Source organism: Papio anubis, chromosome 6 (assembly GCF_008728515.1).
Source record: "Papio anubis isolate 15944 chromosome 6, Panubis1.0, whole genome shotgun sequence".
Classification (NCBI taxonomy): Eukaryota; Metazoa; Chordata; class Mammalia; order Primates; family Cercopithecidae; genus Papio; species Papio anubis.
The window spans coordinates 52,262,982-52,284,862 of NC_044981.1; the positions used below are offsets into that span (position 1 = coordinate 52,262,982).

General features: G+C 39.6%; 1 protein-coding gene across 1 annotated transcript in view; it reads left to right on the forward strand.

The window, feature by feature from the left end:
* Window positions 1–21,881, forward strand: part of LRRC1 (leucine rich repeat containing 1) — a 129,483-nt gene that overhangs the window by 64,746 nt on the left and 42,856 nt on the right. The window contains exon 3 of the mRNA XM_003897751.5: window positions 17,895–17,973. Within this exon, the coding sequence (XP_003897800.1) occupies window positions 17,895–17,973 (79 nt within the window). The remainder of the gene's footprint in view (window positions 1–17,894; window positions 17,974–21,881) is intronic.

A 21,881-nucleotide genomic window follows, 5' to 3' on the forward strand; every position in this document is an offset into this window, starting at 1 on the left:
CTCATTCAGCCTGTGGCTGAGTCTCTAATGGACAAACACTATGGTGTGGGCGAGAATACATAGTAGGATGTCTATCCTAGCTGACGAGAATCACAGATCCTATTTGGAAAGATAAGTGTTGCTTAGAAAGACAACACAGAGGGCATGGAAGCTGGTACCATTGAATTCATGCCGAAAGAGTGAGCCTGGCCATAGAGGCTTATTTGCCGTTCAGGGGAGGAAAAGATTCCCATGGCCTAAGGAAGGTGGGGAAGACTTCGGAGAAAGTTAAAGACTTCATTTCTGGATCAAAGCATTCGTTCACTGGAAGACTCCATTTCTCTACACAATTTTGGTATAAACATACCAGTAGTTGTAGTTTTGGCCATATTAAATGGGAATGATTAATATGAGCTGTAATGTTGAGCGAAAGATATGTATCAGATGAATACAACTTTTTTCCCCTTATTTTTGATATTTGATTGCTGTCTTCTTGAAGTAGCCATTAGCCTGAATCATATGTGTGTGTGTGTGTGTATGTGTTTGTGTGCATGTGTGTATGTATGTTTGTGTATATAGTTTTGAAAGAAGAGTAAGTAAAAAGTGCCAAAGTGTCCACATTTTTTTTCTGCACATTATCCCATATGAAACCTACCATTTAATATTCTGGAATTCACCTTTACTTTGTGTGTGTGTGAATCAGCATCTTGTACCCTAAGACATGTTTGTGTTTATTTAAGCCAACTCTGTGTGGGAGGAAAAGCTGAGGTATAAGGGTTATTTTGGTAATTGTGGCTTTAGGTGAAAACCTTTTTGATTAGGAAAAATTTTTGCCAGCACAAGTACCAAGAATTATGCAAAATAAAATCTAACAAAGGGTGTCTCTCTTTCCTGCCTCCCCTCCTGTACTGTGGAGAGACCCATGCCACTCAGCCTGCGTGTGCCCTGGAAAGGTGCTTGGAATTATGGCTTTGTCTACAAGGCTGGCTGCCTTCTCAGTGAGTCTGTGGTGGTTGGAATAATGTGATAAATGGGATGCGTTTGAAAAAAATTCTCCATTTAGCTTCCCCCCCCCCCCCCGGCCCTGCACACCCAGCACAACAGCTGTGGTAGCAAATGGAGACTTGGCTCATGGATTCATATTTAGTCTTGTTTGACAATTCCAGATATTTTTAAGCAGGATTGAGTCAGGCAGCCCACAGCACGGCATTCAAACTGTCTTAATCAGCCAGCTTGTTTGGCACACAAGGACTTTGTTTTATCCTAGTAGTAAATAATACTAAATCAAGCAATATGATGTACTGAATGTACCCAAAGTCACAGCATTCAGTATTTTACTACAGCCTGTCAGCGTCTCTTTTTACATGCTTGTTCTGTTCACTGCTGGTTGTTTTATTCATTGTAGCTTTTGAATTCCATCCTTAGCCAGGTCTGGATTCATAGTTTTCATACATAATAGTCTCCTATGTTTTCTGCCAGTGTGGCCCTTCCTCCTTGCCCTCCTCCCTTTACATAGCATTGCCAAGTAGACGCAGCGTTCATTTTTGCCCAGAAGGGTTTCCTATTGTGGCACCTCATTTCCTTATTAAGATCATGGGATTTTGTCATTTGCCTCTTCTGTGGATGAGTGAATCTCATCCCAAGAGCCTGCTCTCGATGTATGGGGTTTCTTACACTGTTCCAGGTCTTCCGCTCCCAGGCTCCTCTTCATCTCTCCAGGTAGGTAGGTCTCTGAAGTCTTCACGTTCAAGCCCTCCCTTCAGCTCTGTGGCTGTCCTTGCTGCCTTCTGAAGAAGGACTTTGTTTGTCTTGTCTACCTCTCTGCTAGCTGCTCAGATTTTCCAGATAAGTCAAACCCGAACACATCAGAATGAACTTTCCCATTGACCTTGGTATTCTCCTCAAGCTATTCCCCCTTTTTCTCTTCTGATTGCCAGGCTTTTTGAAGGCATACTCTACCCCATGTTCTCAGATGTGGAGATTTAACAGAACAGTTTAATTTTTTTAATGGGATCTGACATAGGATTGCTAATTCTTCATTTTGATAATAAAAACCTATCACCATCATTTAGTAAAAGACAAAGAGATTTCAACCCACTAGTCAGAATATAATCTCAGATTAAACAACAGTCCTTTTAAGTAAATACATTCAGCTTTATTATCAGAAAACTTTTCTCTCTGCTTCTTTCATTTTGCCAACTGTGAATACTGTGTCTCCGACTAGAATTTGACAACTACTGTGTACGCTCACTCTGTCTGCCTCCTCTTTATCCACTGCCTTCTCAACCTTTGTGTTAATAGCTCGGCATCCCCTCAGACCACTCTGCCCTTGTCCTCTCAAAGATGACCACAAATTCCTGACAGCCAGGCCCGCATCTGTCTTGCCTGTTGTGTTGCCGCAATGATCCACCCTCTGGGTGACTCTCTGCTCTTTTAACTTCTGGGACTACTCCGCAGTTCTCTTCCCCTCTGCCTCCTGGGTCTCCACGGAAGCTTGTGTCTTGTTCCCCTCTACGTAACAGCAGGTTCACTTCCCTGCAAACTTGTTCCTCTCTCCCCACACTGCTCATCCACCCCCATCTCTGTGTAAAATGAGTACCAAATGGTATCTTGGAACCTCAGGCTTTGTTTCTGACTCCTCACTTTCTCTCTCCCTATGCATTCCTTCAGCATTTTTGACTCCTGCAGTGTGTCTGGAGCTGATCAAATCTGACTTCAGACCCTCAACCGCTGCTTTGCAGTCTTCCTTGGCCACAAGGCAGATGGCTGGAATTTCAGAGCCCTGCTCTTTCACATGTCAGCAGAATAACCTTGGACAATTTATTTAATGTTTCCAGGCCTGCTTCTGCGTCTGTTAATGGGACTCCTGCTATCTATCTCAATACTTGTGGCAAAGATTAGAGAGAATGCATGCAAAATGCCAGTCATGATACCTGGTACGTAACAGGCCCTGAAAAATGGCAGCTCTTATGTGGAGTCATATAGTCAAAGAGGGCTTGGAGGGAAATAATTCATTCCCCTTTGCACTTCTACTGATCTGAGCCTGTCCTCTGCTGTTTCTCCCAGTGCCTAGGACTTACCACTTATGTCTAAAGTAGCAGTGACACCAGCTGTCAGGTGACTAATTTTAACAAAGCCTTCTTTGAGTAATAGATAGTTGGAAGGCGATTCCAAATTTTCATTGGGGAAATAGAAATATTGTGCTTAAAAGATATGAAGTGTCCATATGGCTGAAAGGAGGCAATTGCGTGTTCACTCTTGATACCATGGCAGCCAGCTGGAGCACAGGCGCCAGCTCAGCATCGGCCAGGATGAGCCATAGTGCACATTTTCTTAGCAGGAGTTGCTCTAGCATTTTGAGAATTCATTGTGCTAACAAGAATATTAATCTGTTGTGATAATTCCTCTCCTCTCATTGTAGAGGATGGTGTTGTATGGGAAGAAGATCAAGTTCTATGTAATCTTGCTTTTGCATTATCCATAGCACTTTCATATTGGTAAATATAGAAGGTGATCAATACAGATGTTAATAGTTTGCATGAGAAGCATGAGAAGGAAAACCTAATTGGGCTTACCTGTAGGTCCATCTTGTATGTTTTTTCCTTAAACACTCAGAACACAAATGTAATTAGACTCAAATGGGGAAATTGTTTATCTTGAGCAAGTCCGGAGGTGACGTAAAGAATGTCTATGCAGAAGGTTGTTAGTCTTTGTATCCACATGCAATTGCTGATTCCTGTTAGGGTTGCCTCTGCCTCTGGACCTCTTGGTGGGACAGTTCGTGGAGTAGTTTTATTGTGAGTAGTTTTATTTGTGAGGTACCATTTGTTTATGCCATATTATTTTTTGTTTGTCTCCGATTTGTTTTAACATCAGTGATGTGGCAGTGAGGGTACAGTCTTCAGATTCTTGATTGCTTATGCAGTTACATGTTTTTTAAATCTAATATTGGATACTAATGACAGAGAACTTAATGACTCAGTCTTTTTTTTTTTTTTTTGAGACAGAATCTTACTCCGTCGGCAGGCTGGAGTGCAGTGGCGCAATCTCGGCTCACTGCAGCCTCCACCTCCCCGAATCAAGTGATTCTCCTGCCCCAGCCTCCTTAGTAGCTGGGACTACAGGCCCGCACCACCATGCCCAGCTAAGTTTTGTATTTTTAGTAGAGATAGGGTTTCACCATGTTGGCCAGGGGCCAGGATGGTCTTGATCTCCTGACCTTGTGATTCGCCTGCTTCAGCCTCCCGAAGTGCTGGGATTATAGGCGTGAGCCACCGTGCCTGGCCAAGACTCAGTTCTTTCTATATTGACAGAGTTCTTGATATTTCCTTCCTCTGGTTTGAATGTGTCCAGGTTGAGAGGAGACCAAGAAAACATATGCCCCAAGCCTTACCAGTTGGTAGGAAAAGTGACCCACATATAAAAACCATTCTGGGCCACTTGGGGAAGGTTGCCTTCCTCTCCCTTATAATCCTGTACATTTGTGTACTTTACCAAGTTATAACGTACATTCTCACTTTACCTATCAGTAGACTTGTGAGGTGGATGAGACAGAGATTCCAGAACCCTTTCACAAGGAAACAGAAGTCCAAAGTGGTTGAAGTTTACCTGTCTTCATTACCTGTAAATGAAGATGCTGGCTGTGAGTCGGTCTTGATTCCAGACCCTGTGGGGTTAGTCAGTACGTGTTGTTGAATGCCTGCCGAGGCCCCACACTGTGGCAATGGTAGGGCACAGTAGAGAACAATATAGGTGTGGTTCCTGACCTAGTGGAGGATACATCTAGTGGGAAAGTTATTGAATAGATTTTATAGATAATCACTGCTGAGACAAAGGCTTCAAACAAGGAGTATTGGGCACCATGAAAGGCCTCATTATTTGGGGGATTCATGGAAGATTTAATTGAAAATGTAAGACAGTATATTGCCTTTTTGTTAGTAGTGCTGCATTAAGTAAGAAATAATTATGAAACATTTTAACATCGTGTACTGAAATACTAAGTTGTAATCCAAAATTGATAAAGATTATTCATACTAAAGAATTAAATAGGGTTAGAATTTTTAAGGCTTCTTTATTACTTTGATTTTTTAAATTATGTATCTTGAAAATGAATTTCAGTTTGGCCAGTTTAATCTGAAGAATTAGGTAAAGAAAAAATTTAAATCTACCGTAAGTCAGATCAGATGATCCACTGGTTCCCTAGACTGAGCTGCAGAAGATTCAGAGACAGTGTTATCCTTAGCTTTGGCAGGTGGCACACGTCTCTTCACCCTCACTTGTTACTTTCAGAGGCAAGATGGCTTTGTGGGCAAGATCATGGGACAGGACTGAGATGGCATAGGGCCAAATCCTGGCCTTCCCAATTACCAGCTGAGTAAACTTGGGCAAGGCCCTTACCCATTTGGTGCCTCAGTTTGCTGATTCGGAGAATGGAGATGATAGTAATAGTACTTCCTTAACATTTTTGTGAAGGTTTAAATGAGTTCATTTTTGCAAAGTGTTCAGAATTGTGTCTCACACTTAGTAGGCACTTAGTAAAGTTCTACCGCTGCAGTTTTATGATCAGGGTGGTAAAGGGCCTCTGAGTGCAGTGAGGCTGGAACCAGGAGAAAGAAATTGTTCTGTGCCTGGGCCGAATCTAGGACCCTGGCCTTGTTAGCCCCTTGTACTAATTAGGCGAACACAGGCATCTTACTGTAGGGATAGTCATGCTGATGCAATAAGTGTGGATGGTTGCTTAAATAGTGCTTGCCCCCTTTTCGGTAGTAAAACTTCAACTTACCTTCCATATCATAGATCCTGAGGTTTAGAATGTTATCCTTTGTGATTTTACAAAAAGACAAATTACTTGAAGAAGGCAATTATTTGCTTTCTTTAAGCCATTTAGTTTTTTTAATTTAACTTTCTTTTGCCAAATGCCATCAACAAATATTTGGTGATCTTAGAGAATAGCCACAAAAAATATGTAAGACTTAAGTTTTGTTTTGATTTGCATTTCATGGTATTCCCAGTGGAAGGAACCTAGTATAATAATTTACTAGCATCATATAGGTCTTGAAGCCAGGAGGAGAAGAGAGGCTATTTATATAGAACAAGAAGAGATACCAGTGAGTAACTGATTTATTCAAAAAGAATTTACTGTGCTGTTTAGACCAAACAGAGGCTGTCTCCCCATAGTCCTTCCCAAAGGAAATGCCCAGGAGTTTCCAAACTCACATATACCTAGAAGGAACTTGAGAAATCACTTAATCCAGTCTGTCTCCATCACAAGAGGGACTCCAAAATGGTGATAGCTTTTCAGAAAAGGTCGTGAGTACACCTTAAGGATTCTGGGGATGTGGGAAAAAAGCCCGAATTTCTTACAGAAGAATATAGAGTGAGCTTAGGCATTACTTTTAGGATACAGTGGGGTGGAATCTCAACTTGGCATGTTCAAAAACGGCTGCTGAGGAAAGAATATGAGTACCAGGAGGGTAGGGAATATCCTTTTAAATCACTTTTTAAGTGATGGTATCTGTTGTGAAAACTATTCTCTCAGAAGCCCTCTGGCAAGTAGCGCCAGGACTGTTCTCCTGGCGGCATTGAAGGAGACTTTGCATGGACAGAGCTTAGGGCTGATTATGAGTTTTCTATGTACAGGCTGTAGTAATGTTTATATTGCCAAACTACAGATTTCATGTTTTTATTTCTAAAGTATGACTATAAATCTCACTAATTGAAAACAATTCGAATTCAGAAATAATAGCTTCTATAGAGTGGGTCAGAATTAAAGTTTAGCTTAAGAAAGTTGTAGGAAAAAAATTAATTTTACAATCATTCTTAGACATTTTATAAATATCAAATTTTATGCTTTTATTCCTGGTGTATGTAGAACAAGCCCAATTTGAATTAATGAAAAGTATGATTAATTTTATTTTTATTTTTTATTTTATTTTCATTTATTTATTTATTTTTTTACCAGTAGTGGTGGCACGCGTAATCCCAAACACTTTAGGAGGCTTAGACGGGAGGATTGCTTGAGCCCAGGAGTTTGAGACCAGCCAGGGCAAGACAGTGAGACCCTGTCTCTACAAAACATTTTAAAATTAGCTGGGCACGGTGGCGTGCACCTGAAACAAAAAAAAAAAAAAATTTTTTTTTGTTTCACCTTATGTAAAAGCTTGAACTGAGTGTTGGCACGTAGTAATTTTGGGTTACATTCCTTAATGAGCAGATGGAAATCTCATTAATAGTACTAAGTATTATTAGTATGCTAACTATATAATAATAAGTATTTCTAATACTCTAAGTTACGTAGATGCTTATTTAGGGTTTAATCATTATTGCTTCTCAAATAGTTAAAACTAGCAAAAGCCCTCTAAATGTTATTTCTATTGGTAATGCTACTCTTTTTTTTTTTTTTTTTTGGGACAGAGGCCCTTAGGCTGGAGTACAGTGGCCCTATCTTGGCTCACTGCAACCTCCACCTTCTGGGTTTAAGCGATTCTCCTGCCTCAGTTTCCCGAGGAGTAGCTGGGATTACAGGCATGCACCATGACATCCAGCTAATTTTTGTATTTTTAGTAGAGACGGGTTTCCCCATGTTGGCCCAGGCTGGTCTCGAACTCCTGACCTCAAGTGGTCTGCCCGCCTTGACCTTCCAAAGTGCAGGTATTACAGGTGTGAGCCACTATGCCCAGCCAGTATGATGCTACTCTTCAAATTATTTGGCCTTGAATGGAAAACAATGGTCGTCTCTTTTGATCCCCTCACCCAGTGTTCTAGTGTGCCATTTACTTTCCCCCCCTTTATCCTACTTAGATTGTAAGTTGGAGGTGTCAGTATCATCTTTTTTTACAGGAGAGGGAACTCCTTGTCTAGCAGATTAATTGTGAACAGATCAAGGTGGCATATGGTAATCTGCTATCAAGAGATCTTTCCAGCCTTCTCTGCAGATACTCTCATTTTGATACCCTGTTGTTCAGGCAGACTGTACCATCATCCCTAGGGATCACCCTCTCATCACTGTGCATCAAATATCACATTCATGCCTGTGCTTCTCCTTTGCTCTTATTTATTTGATTCAAAGCATAACAGGGTCCTTCTTTGTCTGGCTTCCTCCCTTCTCAACTCCTGCAGCACTTAACATTATAATATACTAGCGTTATTTAAAAATACTTGCCGATGATCTATTTTACAGATAAGGAAATTGAGGCACAGATAAGTAGTTTACCCAGGGGCACAAACCTAATAAGTGCAGAAAACTGGTGCAGATTTGCTCTTATGGCTGTTCAGATTTGATGGAGGATAAATTGAATACAGAGAGAGACCATTTAAGAAGCTATTGTCATCATCTGGTAGATTGGGGCCTGAACTAGGTTGATAATAATAGGAATGGACAGAAGATGGACAGGAAAAAATAATTAGAGAATACCAAAAGGATTTGGAAATTGGATGTGAGTGTCAAAGAGGGAGATGGTGGGGTCTGGGGGAAATATTCAAATTACAATTTTTAATGGGGTATTGTGGTCAGGCTAGACCTCATTGAGAAGATTTTTTTTTTCTTCATACATTTAGTTTTAAACCTCACATTTGTCCCCAGCAGAACATTTGGGAATCAGTTAAAAGTGATTTCAGGTGGGAATAACCTGCAAGCTGTATAGTATCTCTTGTAAGAGATCTGGCACTGAGCGGTTTTCTTAGTGGTAAAATAGAGATACTATATACCACATGAAAGAACAATGTTCTCATACAGTCTTTGTTGCATATGTTTTCTTATCCATTCCTTCAGGACCTATGGACTGCTTACAATATTCTTAATACTGTGTGGGCTCTGAGAAACTGCAACTGACAAGGCCAACATGGTCTCTCTTCCCCGGGGATCTTAGAGTTTAGTAAGGGAGATTTACCATCATCAAACAATTAGTTAATTAAAACTGTAACAGATCTTACAAACGTGAAACCCAAGGAACTTGAGAACTGGAGAACCCAATCTAATTTTGGAGTTCAAGGAAACTCCAAGAGGATTTGACATGTTAGTTGAGTATTTCAGGGTAAGCAACTTGCTTAAAGCAAACCAGCAATCAAGACCCTTTAACCCACACTATTGCCTTTCTTGTCTAAAGTTTTTATTTTACAGGCAAATATATTCAAAGGGTCAAGTTAGGAACGTGCGTGTAATGGAAAGAAGTGGTGTTGGGAGTCAGGAGACTTGCGTTCTGTTTACTATCTGCTACTTTATGCATACAAGCAATTTAGCCTGGAGAGAGAATTCACCTTCCTATAAACCACACTTCTAGATCAGCTGTGTCTGGACTTAGTCCAGCTGTGTTTTCTGGCAGTTGTTTTTGTTATCCCCTGATCCCTGAATTCCGGACCAGCTCAACCAGAATTTCTTACAGCCACCATTCATGTGATTTCTCGGTTGGCCCATCTTCTCAGGTCTCAGTGATGCTTCTGTTACTCTGAGCAATATTGAAGCCTTCTACCTAAAAGACATACGTTTCGTCTTTACCCTCTGCTTCTTTGATTTTTATTTTTTGTTGATAGAGTAGTAAGCCACTGTAAAATTTATATTTTAATGTGTGGCTTCATCCTCTTCCTCAGTACTTGTGAGACACCTCTTTTCAAATTTTTCTTTCTCAGCGCTGTAATTTATTAGGAGGTGTCTTTTTTAGTTTTATCTTTAATGGACACATAATTGTACATATTTATGAAGTGCAATGTGGTGTTTTGATACTTTTATTCAATGCATATTGATCAAATCAGGATAGTTAGCATATGTGTGACCTCAACATTTATAATTTCTTTGTGGTGAGATTGTTCAAAATCTTCTCTTTTAGTTATTTTGAATTTAATATATTATTGTTTTTTCTAGTTACCATGCATACTGTGGAATGGAACCCTAGAACTTATTCCTCTTATCTTACTGTAACTTTGTACCTGTTAGCCTTTTTCCCATCCCCTTCACCCCACTACCCTTCCTAGGCTCTCTTAATCACTATTCAACTTGCTACTTCTATGAGATCAACTTCTTTAGATTACACATATGAGTGAGATTATGTGATATTTGTCTTTCTGAGTCTGACTTATTTCACTTAAATAATGTCCTCCAGGCTTATCTATGTTGTCTCAAATGACATGATTTCATTCTTTTTTATGGCTGAATAGTACATTGTGTGAAATATACACATTTTCTTTATCCATTCATCTGTTGAGGGACACTTAAGTTGATTCCATGTCTTGACTCTTGTGAATAATGCTGTGGTAAACATGGGAGTGCAGATATATCTTCGATATGCTGATTTCATATCCTTGAGATATGTGTCTGGTAGTGGGATTGCTGGATCATATGGTAGTTCCATTTTGAATTTTTTGAGGAACCGCCATAATTTTTCATAATGGCTGTACTCATTTACATTCCCATCAACAATGTATAAGAGTTCCCTTTTCTCTGCATCCTTGCCAGTATTTGTTATTTTTTGTCTTTTTGATAATAGCTATAATAACTGGGGTGAGACAATATCTCATTGTGGTTTTGATTTGCATTTCCCTTGTGATTGGTAATGCTGGGCATTTTTTTCATGTACTTGTTAGCCATTTGTATGTCTTCTTTTGAGAAATGTCATTCAGATCAGATCTTATGCCCATTTTTAAAAATGGAATTTTTCTTTTTTGCTATTGAGTTTTTTCTGTATTCTGGATATTAACAATCCCTTGTCAGATGCGTAGTGTGCAAATATTTTCTGTCATTCTGTAGGTTGTCTCTTCATTCTGTCGAGTCTTTTCTTGGCTGTGAAGAAGCTTTTTAGTTTGATAAAATCCCATCTGTCTGTTTTGTTTTGTTTTGTTTTTTGAGATGGAGTTTCACTCTTATTGCCCAGGCTGGGGTGCAGTGTCGAGATCTTGGCTCACTGCAACCTCTGCCTCCCAGGTTCAAGCGATTCTCCCGACTCAACCTCCTGAGTAGCTGGGATTACAGGCACATGCCACCATGCCCAGCTAATTTTTGTATTCTTAGTGGAGACAGGGTTTCGCCATGTTAGCCAGGCTGGTCTCGAACTCCTGACCTCAGGTGATCTGCCGCCTTGGCTTCCTGAAGTGCTGGGATTACAGGTATGAGCTACCGTGCCTGGCCTGTTTTTTGCTTTTGTTGTCTGTGCTTTTGAGGTCTTGTCCAAAGAAATCCTTGCCCAGACCAATGCCGTGAAGCATTTCTCTTGTTTTCCTTTGGTAGTTGCATAGTTTCAGGTCTTACATTTAAGGCTTTAACCCATTTTGAGTCAATTTTTGTATATGGTGAGAAATAGGGATCTTGTTTCATTCTTCTGCATGTGGATATCTGGTTTTTCCAGCACACTCAATGTGTGTTTTTGGCACCTTTGTCGAAAATCAGTTGGCTGTAAATGAGTGGATTTATTTCTCTCTTTTTTTAAAAAAAAATTTTTATTTCCATAGGTGTTTGGGGAACAGATGGTATTTGGTTACAAGAGTAAGTTCTTTAGTGGTGATTTGTGAGATTTTGGTTCAACCATCAACCAAGCAGTATACACTGAACCCAATTTGTAGTGGGTGGATTTATTTCTGGGTTCTCTATTTCATTGGTCAATGTGTCAGTTTCTATGCTAGTACCATACTGTTTTGGTTACTATTGCTTTGTAGTATAGTAATTTACATTCTCACCAACAGTGTGTAAGAATTTCCTTTTCTTTGCATTCTTTTGAAGTCAGGTAGTATGTTGCTTCCAGCTTTGTTCTTTTTCTTTAGCATTACTTTGGCTTTTTGGGGTCTTTTGTGGTTCTGTAAGAATTAGAGGATTGTTTTTTCTATTTCTATGAAGAATATCAATGGTATTTTGATAGCAATTGCATTGAATCTATAGATTGCTTTGGGTAGTATGGACACTTTTAACAATTTTTTTCTTTTTCCTTTTTTTTTTTTTTTTCTTTTGGAGGCAGAGTCTTGCTCTGTCACCCAAGCTGGAGTTCAGTGGTGTGTTCTCGGATCACTGCAACCTTGGCCTCCCAGGTTTAAGCAGTTCTCTTGCCTCAGCCTCCAGAGTAGGTAGGATTACAGGCATATGCCACTGCGCCTGGCTAATTTTTTTATTTTTAGTAGAGATGGAGTTTCACCATGTTGGCCAGTCTGGTCTCGAACTCCTGACCTCAAGTGATCTGCCTGCTTCGACCTCCCATGGTGCTGGGATTGCAGGCGTGAGCCACCATGCCTGGCCACAATGTTAATTCTTCTAACCCATAAACACAGTGTATCTTTCCATTTATTTGTGTCCTCTTCAATTTTTTTCATCAGTGTTTTATAGTTTTCTTTGTGGAGATTTTTTACCTATTTGGTTAAATTTATTCCTAGGTATTTTATTTTTTGTAGCTATTATAAATGGGATTGATTTTAAAAAATTTCTTATTTAGGTAGTTCACAATTGGTGTATAGAAATGCTACTGATTTTTCTATGTTCATTTTGTATCCTGCAACTTTATTTACTAATCCTCACAGGTTTTTTATGGAGTCTTTAGGGTTTTCTATATGTAAAATTATGTCATCTGCAAACAAGGACAATTTAGCTTCTGCTTTTCCAGTTTGGATGCCCTTTATTCCTTTCTCTTGCCTAATCTCTCTGGCCAAGACTTTTAGTACTATGTTGAATAAAAGTGGTGAGAGTAGATATTCTTGTCTTGTCTAGATCTTAGAAAAAAAGCTTTCAACTTTTCTTCATTCCATATGATGTTCATTGTGTATTTGTCATATGTGGCCTTTATTGTGCTGAGATAACAAGGCACCTCTTTTCTCAGCCTTATAGACTGCTCCTCCGAACCAAAAAGAGCGACAACAAGAGAGACTCTCATGGAGTATTCAGGCTGACCAGCGCTTTTCAGATCATGGCAAGCCAATGGCATGGCATGGCCTCACTTGCCTGAACAGTGATGCTCATCCTGTAATGAAATTGCTTGTTTCTTCTTAAGCATGGCAGTGCCATGACTTGAACATGGGAGGGCCAGCACTCAGTGAAATAGATGTGTAGTGATGGTTGAGTCACTTCGTCTCTTTGAGCCTTAGTGTCTATTTTGTATAATGAAAGTTAAAATAGTTTATTTTGAGGAGATTAAATAAGATAATGTATATAAAAGGGCTACAGCTGAATCTGTACTAAGGGTCCACAAATGTTCGTGAGTTTTAAACATTGATTCCAGATTTAACTATAGATTCAACAGCTATATATATATATATATAGCTATATATATATATATAGTTTGTTTTATATATATATATAAAACAAACACTATGGTCCTACTTTCACAAATAAGCTATTATATTTATGCTATTACTTTCATAAATAGGCGATTATATTTATATAAACTAGGACCATAATGTTTGTTTTTCACTACCTCATTTGACCATGCAAGGCAGAAAATAGTGTGAGGAAAATGTCAGCATAGATCCAGATGTTTTACGCTTTTAAATTTGAACTAAAATCTTTCATGGAGCATCTGATTCCTGTGAGGCTGTTGGATCGAGACATCCATTTTCCCTTTAATTCTCCCTTTTCCCTGCCACCCACAATTTAGAAATATTAAGTATGTTTTGGCTCAGATTGCATTAGTCAGACTGGTGGAAGAAACAGCAAGAACCAGGAGAAATCTTTCTATTTTAGCCCTTCTCAATGTTAATACGTCCAAAATAAATGAATCTTTGAAGTTAAATGCTACAGACTAACATTTTAAAGGCCCAAAAGCTATAATCTCAAGTTTTGTATCAAGAAAGGAATTTAAAGTAACAACTGGTCATTTAAAAATCACAATATTTAAAGGCCAGTAAATGTGGGGGAAAATATTCAGCTGCATTAGTAATAAAAAGAATATAAAAATGTTGACATACTATTTTAGCAATACAATTGGCATTTTTTTTTAATGTAACAGAAAGAAAAGAGGAGGAGCGATGTTGAATAGGGCATCTTGTACAGGCTGATGAAAGTTTAAGTAGGCATAAGTTGCTCCTCACAAAAGCAATTTAACAATATTTTTCAAGCGCTGTAGAGATGTTAATGCCTTTGACACAGTAATTCTACTTCTGGGAACATAGCCTAAGGAAATAATCAGGAATGCACATAAATATAACATCAGGAACTTTGTAACAACCTAAATGCCCAACAGTGGAGGATTGATTAAATGAAGTATGAAAATATATACAATGTGCTTTTCTGCCATTAAGAACAGCAAACTACTTGGAAAAATAATGATAGGAGAAAAAAGCTTGTAAAGTAATGTAAAGTGCAAAAAACAAATTATCATGAACTTAGTATTGTGAAATATAATCTGTTTATACACATATTCTGTGTGTGTGTATATGTGTGTACACACGTGTGTGTGTGACAAGTTAAAAAAAAAAATCACAATAAAAGATTACCTCTAGGTGATGAGAGTGTTGGTGGTGTTTATTTTCTTCTTTGTATATTTTCCAAATACTTATGTTTATAATTAGAAAAAAATTCGTAATTTAAAAGTACATTACTTTAGAATACCTGGTACTGATACCACCACATGAAAACACAAGGAAAAAAAGTCTAATGGTAATTACAACAGAATGCCATCAGTGCTTTTGATAGAGTGGTGGGACTTGGTAGTGGTAGTGGTGGTTTTTGTTATTTTATTATTTAATTGATCTGTTAAATAATTGTACATATGTATGGGTACACAGTGATGCTTTGATACATATAGTGTATTGTGATCAGACCAGGGTAATTAACATACTCATCTAAAGCATTTATCATTTCTTTGTGTTAGGAACTTTCAATATCCTCCTTTCACCCATTTGAAACTATATATTATTGTTAACTGTAGTCATCTTATAGTGCTATACAATAGCAGTTCTCAACTTTTTTGGCACCACGGACCGGTTTTGTGGAAGACAGTTGTATTAGTCCATTTTCACACTGCTGATAAAGACATGTCTGAGACTGGGCAATTTAAAACAGAAAGAGGTTTAATTTGACTCACAGTTCCATCTGACTAGGGAGGCCTCACAATCATGGTGGAAGACAAGGAGGAGCAAGTCACATCTTATGTGGATGGTGGCAGACAAAGAGAGCTTATGCAGGGAAACTCCCCCTTATAATAGCTATCAGATCTTGTGAGACTTACTCACTGTCATGAGAACAGCTTGGAACGACCTTCCCCCATGATTCAGTTACCTCCTACCGGATCCCTCCCACAACACATGGGAATTCAAGATGAGATTTGGGTGGGGACATAGCCAAACCATATCATTCTGCCCCTGGCCCCTCCCAAATCTCATGTCCTCCCATTTCAAAACCAATCATGCCTTCCCAACAGTCCCCTAAACTCTTAACTCATTTCAGCATTAACTCAAAAGTCCACAGTCCAAATCTCATCCAAGACAAGGCAAGTCCCTTCCATCTATGAGCCTGTAAAATCAAAAGCAAGTTAGTTACTTCCTAGATACAATGGGAGTACAGGCATTGAATAAATACATCCATTCCAAATGGGAGACATTGACCAAAACAAAGGAGCTACAGGCCCCATACAAGTGCGAAATCCAGCAGGGCAATCAAATCTTAAAGGTCCAAAATGATCTCCTTTGACTCCATGTCTCACATCCAGGTCATGCTGATGCAAGAGGTGTGTTCCCACGGTCTTAGACAGCTTTGCCTCTGTGGCTTTGCAGGGTATAGCCCCTCACCTGGCTGCTTTCACGGCTGGCCTTGACTGGTGGCTTGTCCAGGTGCATGGTGCAAGCTGTCGGTGGATCTACCATTCTGGGGTCTGGAGAATGATGGCTCTCTTCTCGCAGTTCCAGTAGGCACTGCCCTAGGAGGGACTCTGTGTGGGGGCTCCAACCCCACATTTCCTTTCTGCACTTCCCTAGCAGAGGTGTCCCATGAGGGCCTTGCCACTGCAGCAAACTTTTGTCTGGGCATCCAGGCATTTCCATACATCTTCTGAAATCTAGGCAAAGGTTCCCAAACCTCAATTCTTGACTTCTGTGCACCCGCAGGCTCAACACTACATGGAAGCTGCCAAGGTTTGGGGTTTCCACCCTCTGAAGCAACAGCCCAAGCTATACTTTGGCCCCTTTTGGTCAGAGCTGGAGTGGCTGCGATGCAGGGCACCAGGTCCCTAGACTGCACACAGCATGGGGACCCTGGACCAGGCCCAGGATTCAATTTTCTCCTGGGCCTCTGGGCCTGTGATTGAAGGGGCTGCCATGAAGACCTTTGACATGCCCTGGAGACATTTTCGTCATTGTCTTGGTGATTAACATTCAGCTTCTCCTTACTTACGCAAGTTTCTTCAGCCAACTTGAATTTCTCCTCAGAAAATGTTTTTTTTTTTTTTTTTTTTTTTTCTGTCAAATTGTCAGCCTGTAAAATTTCCCAAACTTTTATGCTCTGCTTCCCTTATAAACTGAATGCCTTTAACAGCACCCGAGTTACCTCTTGAATGTTTTGCTGCTTAGAAATTTATTCCACCAGATACCTAAATCATCTCTCTCAAGTTCAAAGTTCCACAAATCTCTAGGATGGGGCAAAATGCTGCCAGTCTCTTCGCTAAAACATAACAAGTCACCTTTGCTCCAGTTCCCAACAAGTTCCTCATCTTCCACCTCAGCCTGGACTTGATTGTCCATATTGCTATCAGGCTTTTGGTCAAAGCCCTTCAACAAATCTCTAGGAAGTTCCAAACTTTCCCACATTTTCCTGTCTTCTGAGCCCTCCAGACTGCTCCAGCCTCCGCCTGTGAACCAGTTCCAAAGCCGCTTCCACATTTTTGGGTATCTTTTCAGCAGCACCCCACTCTACTGGTACTAATTTAGTCTATTAGTCTGTTTTCATGCTGCTGATAAAGACATACCTGAGACTGGGCAATTTATAAAAGAAGGAGGTTTAATTGGACTTACAGTTCCATGTGGCTAGGGAGGCTTCACAATCATGGTGGAAGGCAAGGAGGAGCAAGTCACATCTTACGTTGATGACATCAGGCAAAGAAAGCTTGTGCAGGAAAACTCCCCCTTATAATAACCATCAGATCTGATGAAACTTACTCACTATCATGTGAACAGCACGGGAAGGACCTGCCCCATGATTCAATTACCTCCTACCGGGTCCCTCCCACAACACATGGGAATTCAAGGAGAGATTTGGGTGGACACACAACCAAATCATATGAGCGGTGTTTCCACAGACCAGTGTTTGAAATGGTTCTGGGACAAATCAAGCTCATTACATTTACTGTGCACTTTATTTCTATTATTATTACATTTGTAATATATAATGAAATAATTATGCAACTCACCGTAAGGTAGATTCAGTGGGAGCCCTGAGCTTGTTTTCCTGCAACTGGACAGTCCCATCTGGGGTTGATGGGAAACAGATCAGATCATCAGGCATTAGATTCTCATAAGGAGCACACAACCTAGATCCCTTGCATGGGCAGTTGACAGTAGGGCTCATGCTCTTATGAGAATCTAATGTGGGCGCTGACCTGACAGGAAGTGGAGCTCAGGCAGTAATGCAAGTGATGGGGAGTGGCTATAAATATGGATGAAGGTTCGCTCACCCGCCCACCGCTCACCTCCTGCTGTGCATCCCAGTTCCTCACAGGTACTGGTTTGTAGCTCAGGGGTTGGGGATCCCTGCCATAGAACACTAGAACTTATTCCTCCTATAGCTATAATTTTTTTAGAGATTTGATGTTTTTAATATTTTTCTTTAATGTGCTTCTGTTGAGAATATATCTTATATTAGGAAAACAAATATAAATGTATTAAAATACTTTATAAATCTAGGTCATGTTTGAATGGAGGTAGCATTTCCAGCTGTTCTCTTGTGAGTGTGATCTATCTTGAGAATGATAAAAACTGTTAATAATGGTGGCAAATTATAGACATTTTCTCTACTCCTACAGAGATTCCTGAAATTCCAGAAAGCATTTCATTCTGTAAAGCACTGCAGGTAGCTGACTTCAGCGGAAACCCACTGACTAGGTAAGCTTTCTGCTTACTTTTCTATCTATAGTAGTAAGGATATCTTTTTTGAGAGCCAAGCAAAGAACACAGTCAGGTTAACCATCTTGGAGGTACCTAGATGGCTCACTATCTTTATCACGGATGGTTGACTTTCACAGATACTTCTTTATAAATAGCCCTGTACAATGAAAGGCACACTATTCGATTGATAGAAACCTCAAAGGATGTTATAGGGATAAGGTGCAGCACAGCGAAGTGTACAAAACAGGATGAGGAGTGCATTTCTGAAGCAATGTGAAGAGTTGTAGTAGTTTATAACCCCCCATTGATCTGTCCTGTCTTGTGGGGTAAGGCAGGTTTCTAAACTCCCAGAGAGCTTACACCAGAGTTATCCAAGGAGAAATCATATTACAGTTATTTTTTTGTACTCCAGTAATGAAAAGTGTTTACTATCTTTTTTTTTTTTTTTTTTTTTTTTTTTTTTGAGATGGAGTCTCGCTTAGTCACCCAGGCCGGAGTTGTGTGGCACCATCTCAGCTCACTGCAACCTCCGCCTCCTGGGTTCAAGTGATTCTCCTGCCTCGGCCTCCTGAGTAGCTGGGACTACAGGCGTGCACCACCACGCCCGGCTAATTTTTGTATTTTTAGTAGAGGTAGGGTTTCACCATATTGGCCAGGATGATCTCAATCTCCTGACCTCCTGATCCACCCACCTCAGCCTTCAAAAGTGCTAGGATTACAGGCCCGAGCCACCTTACCTGGCCATACTATCTTTTACTGTCTTAACTTTCCTCTAACTCTCCATTAAAAACAAATGAACATCAACAACAAGAAAAACAAAAACCTCCTATGAACATCATTATTTCTTTAACAATAGCTGTGGGGATTTCTTTGTTTTTGTTTTTGTTTTTGTTTTCCTTCAAATAAAGCTACTGTGTCAGTTTTACTACTTATTCCAGCTTTACCCTTCTTCGTATGACACAGTCTGTTACCCAGGCGTGGCTGAGTGGCATTGCTGTGAGCTGTTCCTTATGGCTCCTGGCTTAGTCATGAGTCCACTGACCACTGGCTTCCAGGCATCTTGTTAGTAGGATAACTGAATTGTGCCCGCGTGGCAATGCAGAGATAGCCCTTGGGTGTCTGTTTTAGATGTCTCTTTGGGCCAGGTGGGTCCATTTATAAGATTTCTCAAGAATCTGAAAGGAACCTCAGAAGAAATGCACTCTTCCCGTCCCTTCTTTTCTGTCTTTTCTCTTTTGATCTAGGAAAATTAAGATTAAACTAAAATTTCTGAGTCATCTCACCCACTTCAAAATTGCTTGGGACTTCTTGGGTATGGAGTGCTGGAGAATGCACTATTTAGTTTTATGTTTCCAATACCTTGTTATTGCCAATAAAGAAATGTGTTTTCTTTTTAAAACTTTTTCTGATTGTCCTCCTTTGAATTGTAGTGATTAAGTTACATGTAACATTTATTACTGAAGAATAGTAATCTAGTAAGCTATACTCCAATAGCTTTCTTACTTATCACTGTCCTTCCAACCTTATCCTCTTTCCCTACCATCTTCCATTCAGCTGTCTCTTAAAACCTTTCTATAGCTCCCATCTCTGTAAGATAAAGTCAGAGCTCCTCCCTGTGCTATGTGAGCCTCTTCTTGCCCCTCCATCTGACCCTGGTCTGTCTCTCCATCTTCATTGACCTCAGTTGCCTGTGCTGGACGTCAGTCTCTGCTGTAATATAAAGTGCTTCTAGTTAGTTCATTTCATGCCTCTGTCTTCTTGACAGTACCGACCCTTTCACCGTCCTTAAGATGCAGTTTGAGCATCATACACGTTTTCGGGAAGGCTTTCCCAGTTACTACCCACGGGCCCCTCCTCTGGGCTCCCGTAATGCTCTCTGTGTACTTTTTTCATAACACTTGAAGTTTACCCTTAAGTTATTTCTCTGACTAAGACTCCTTGACCAACCTGAGGAAGTTACTTGTATTCCTGGAATGGAGTAAGTGCTCAATAAATGTTTGTTGAACTGGACTAAGCTGAAGGCAGCTTACAGCTTTTGGCAAGCTGGGAAATACTCGTTATGTTGCTGTTGACTTTTTTTTAACCATTCAGTTGCTTCTTCCTTTTTTCTATTTTTTTTGATTTTCCTTTTCTAATGTCTGCTGACATTTGACTTTACTATTATTTCAGTTCTCTCTCAACTGGAACACACCTAGATTGTGTGAGGCTTTACTGTTTTGTTTGTTTTAATTCTGGCTTTCTATTTGGCAGGTTTCTTAAGGTGAAGCCATTTTAATTTGGCAGGTGTGCTGTTTTTTTAAGATTTAAGATGGTATCTGTGAGTTGAAGGGACCTTAAAAATGATTTAGTTTGGCTTACTTATTTTATGGCTCAAGAAACTGAGGCACATGTAGGTTAAATTACCTTTCAAGATCACACAGCTAATGAGTGGGAAGCTCGGACTGCAGTTCATTTCTCCTAACCTTGGGTCTGTACTTCCTTATCACATCTGTACTAGTTTAGCTCTTGTGTTAATAGCCAGTAAAAAAGCACCTGTTTAAATCAGCTATTTAAAACTATATTTTTCTTGTGTTTAAGAACATCTTAGCTAGTTTTTAAATTATAAAATGATATACACGTTCTGGTAAAAACTCAGGCAGAACAGATAAGTTGCATCTTTTGAATTATGAGTAAAAATCTTGCCTCTGTTAATTGTGCCTCAGAACAAATTCCAGTGATTATAAATATTCCAGTTAATACCCTGATCTTGCGGGTCTGGATTTGGTTTTGAAGTTTGGAATTAACCTATATTAAATATCAAACATAATGTTTCATAGGCCTTTTTTTAAAGGAACCTAGAAAGATAAAAATGAAAGATTCTAATCTAGAGACCATCACTAAAGCCAGAAATCTCTCCCTCACTGAGAAAAAGTGATACTTATATGTTCTGTTGTCTTTGTTAGCAGATTTATGTTTAATAACCTTCAGCATTTTAAACACAATGAGATCCTTTGCCTTTAGTTAGGTTTTCCCTTCCCTCCCTCAATATGGTAACCATAGAAATATTGAAACTAAACTTTCTTTGTAAATTTTAAATGATGATTTTATTTTGAAGCCTTGTTATTCTGTAGAGTTTAAGGAACATATAAAAAATATCCCTTTGTGTAGAACATAGTAAAACATAAAATTATTTCAAGTGGTTGGCAACTTAAATAGAACTAAAAGAAAAATGTTAAGAAAGTAGCAATTGTCACGGTGGTTCACGCCTGTAATCCCAGCACTTTGGGAGGCTGAGGCGGGTGGATCACTAGGTCAGGAGTTTGAGACCAGCCTGATCAACATGGTGAAACCCTCGTCTCTGCTTAAGAATCCAAAAATTAGGCAGGCGTGGTGGCACGTGCCTGTAATCCCAGCTACTCAGGAAGCCAAGACAGGAGACTAGCTTGAACCCGGGAAGCAGGGGTTGTAGTGAGTTGAGATCTTGCCACTGCACTCCAGCCTGGGCAACAGAGTGAGACTGTGTCTCAAAAAAAAAAAAAAAAAGGGAAGTAGCAATTGTCTGTCAGCGGATCAATAAGTACTCCGTAGCTTTCCCCTAGGAATTATAAACTACAGGAAGAAAAATTATGCAGTAGCTGTCCTGTGTTTTATTATAATCTCAAGGACTGATGAAATTTTCTCTTTAGTTTCTGCTAATCAATAAAGTATTTTTACTCTTAGGCACTTTTAGCTGCAGAAATAATTCATCATTTTCTTTCATAAAGTATTCAGTAGTCCCAACAATTTTTTTTGCCTTTGTTCTTAGAGCTTGCATATCTTTCTACTTTAATTATTTCTAGATCACCATAACAGTAAGTATTTATCATGCCCCTGTACATCTACTATGTATATGAAGTCTTTGTTTTTTCCTTACAAGTGTCTTATTT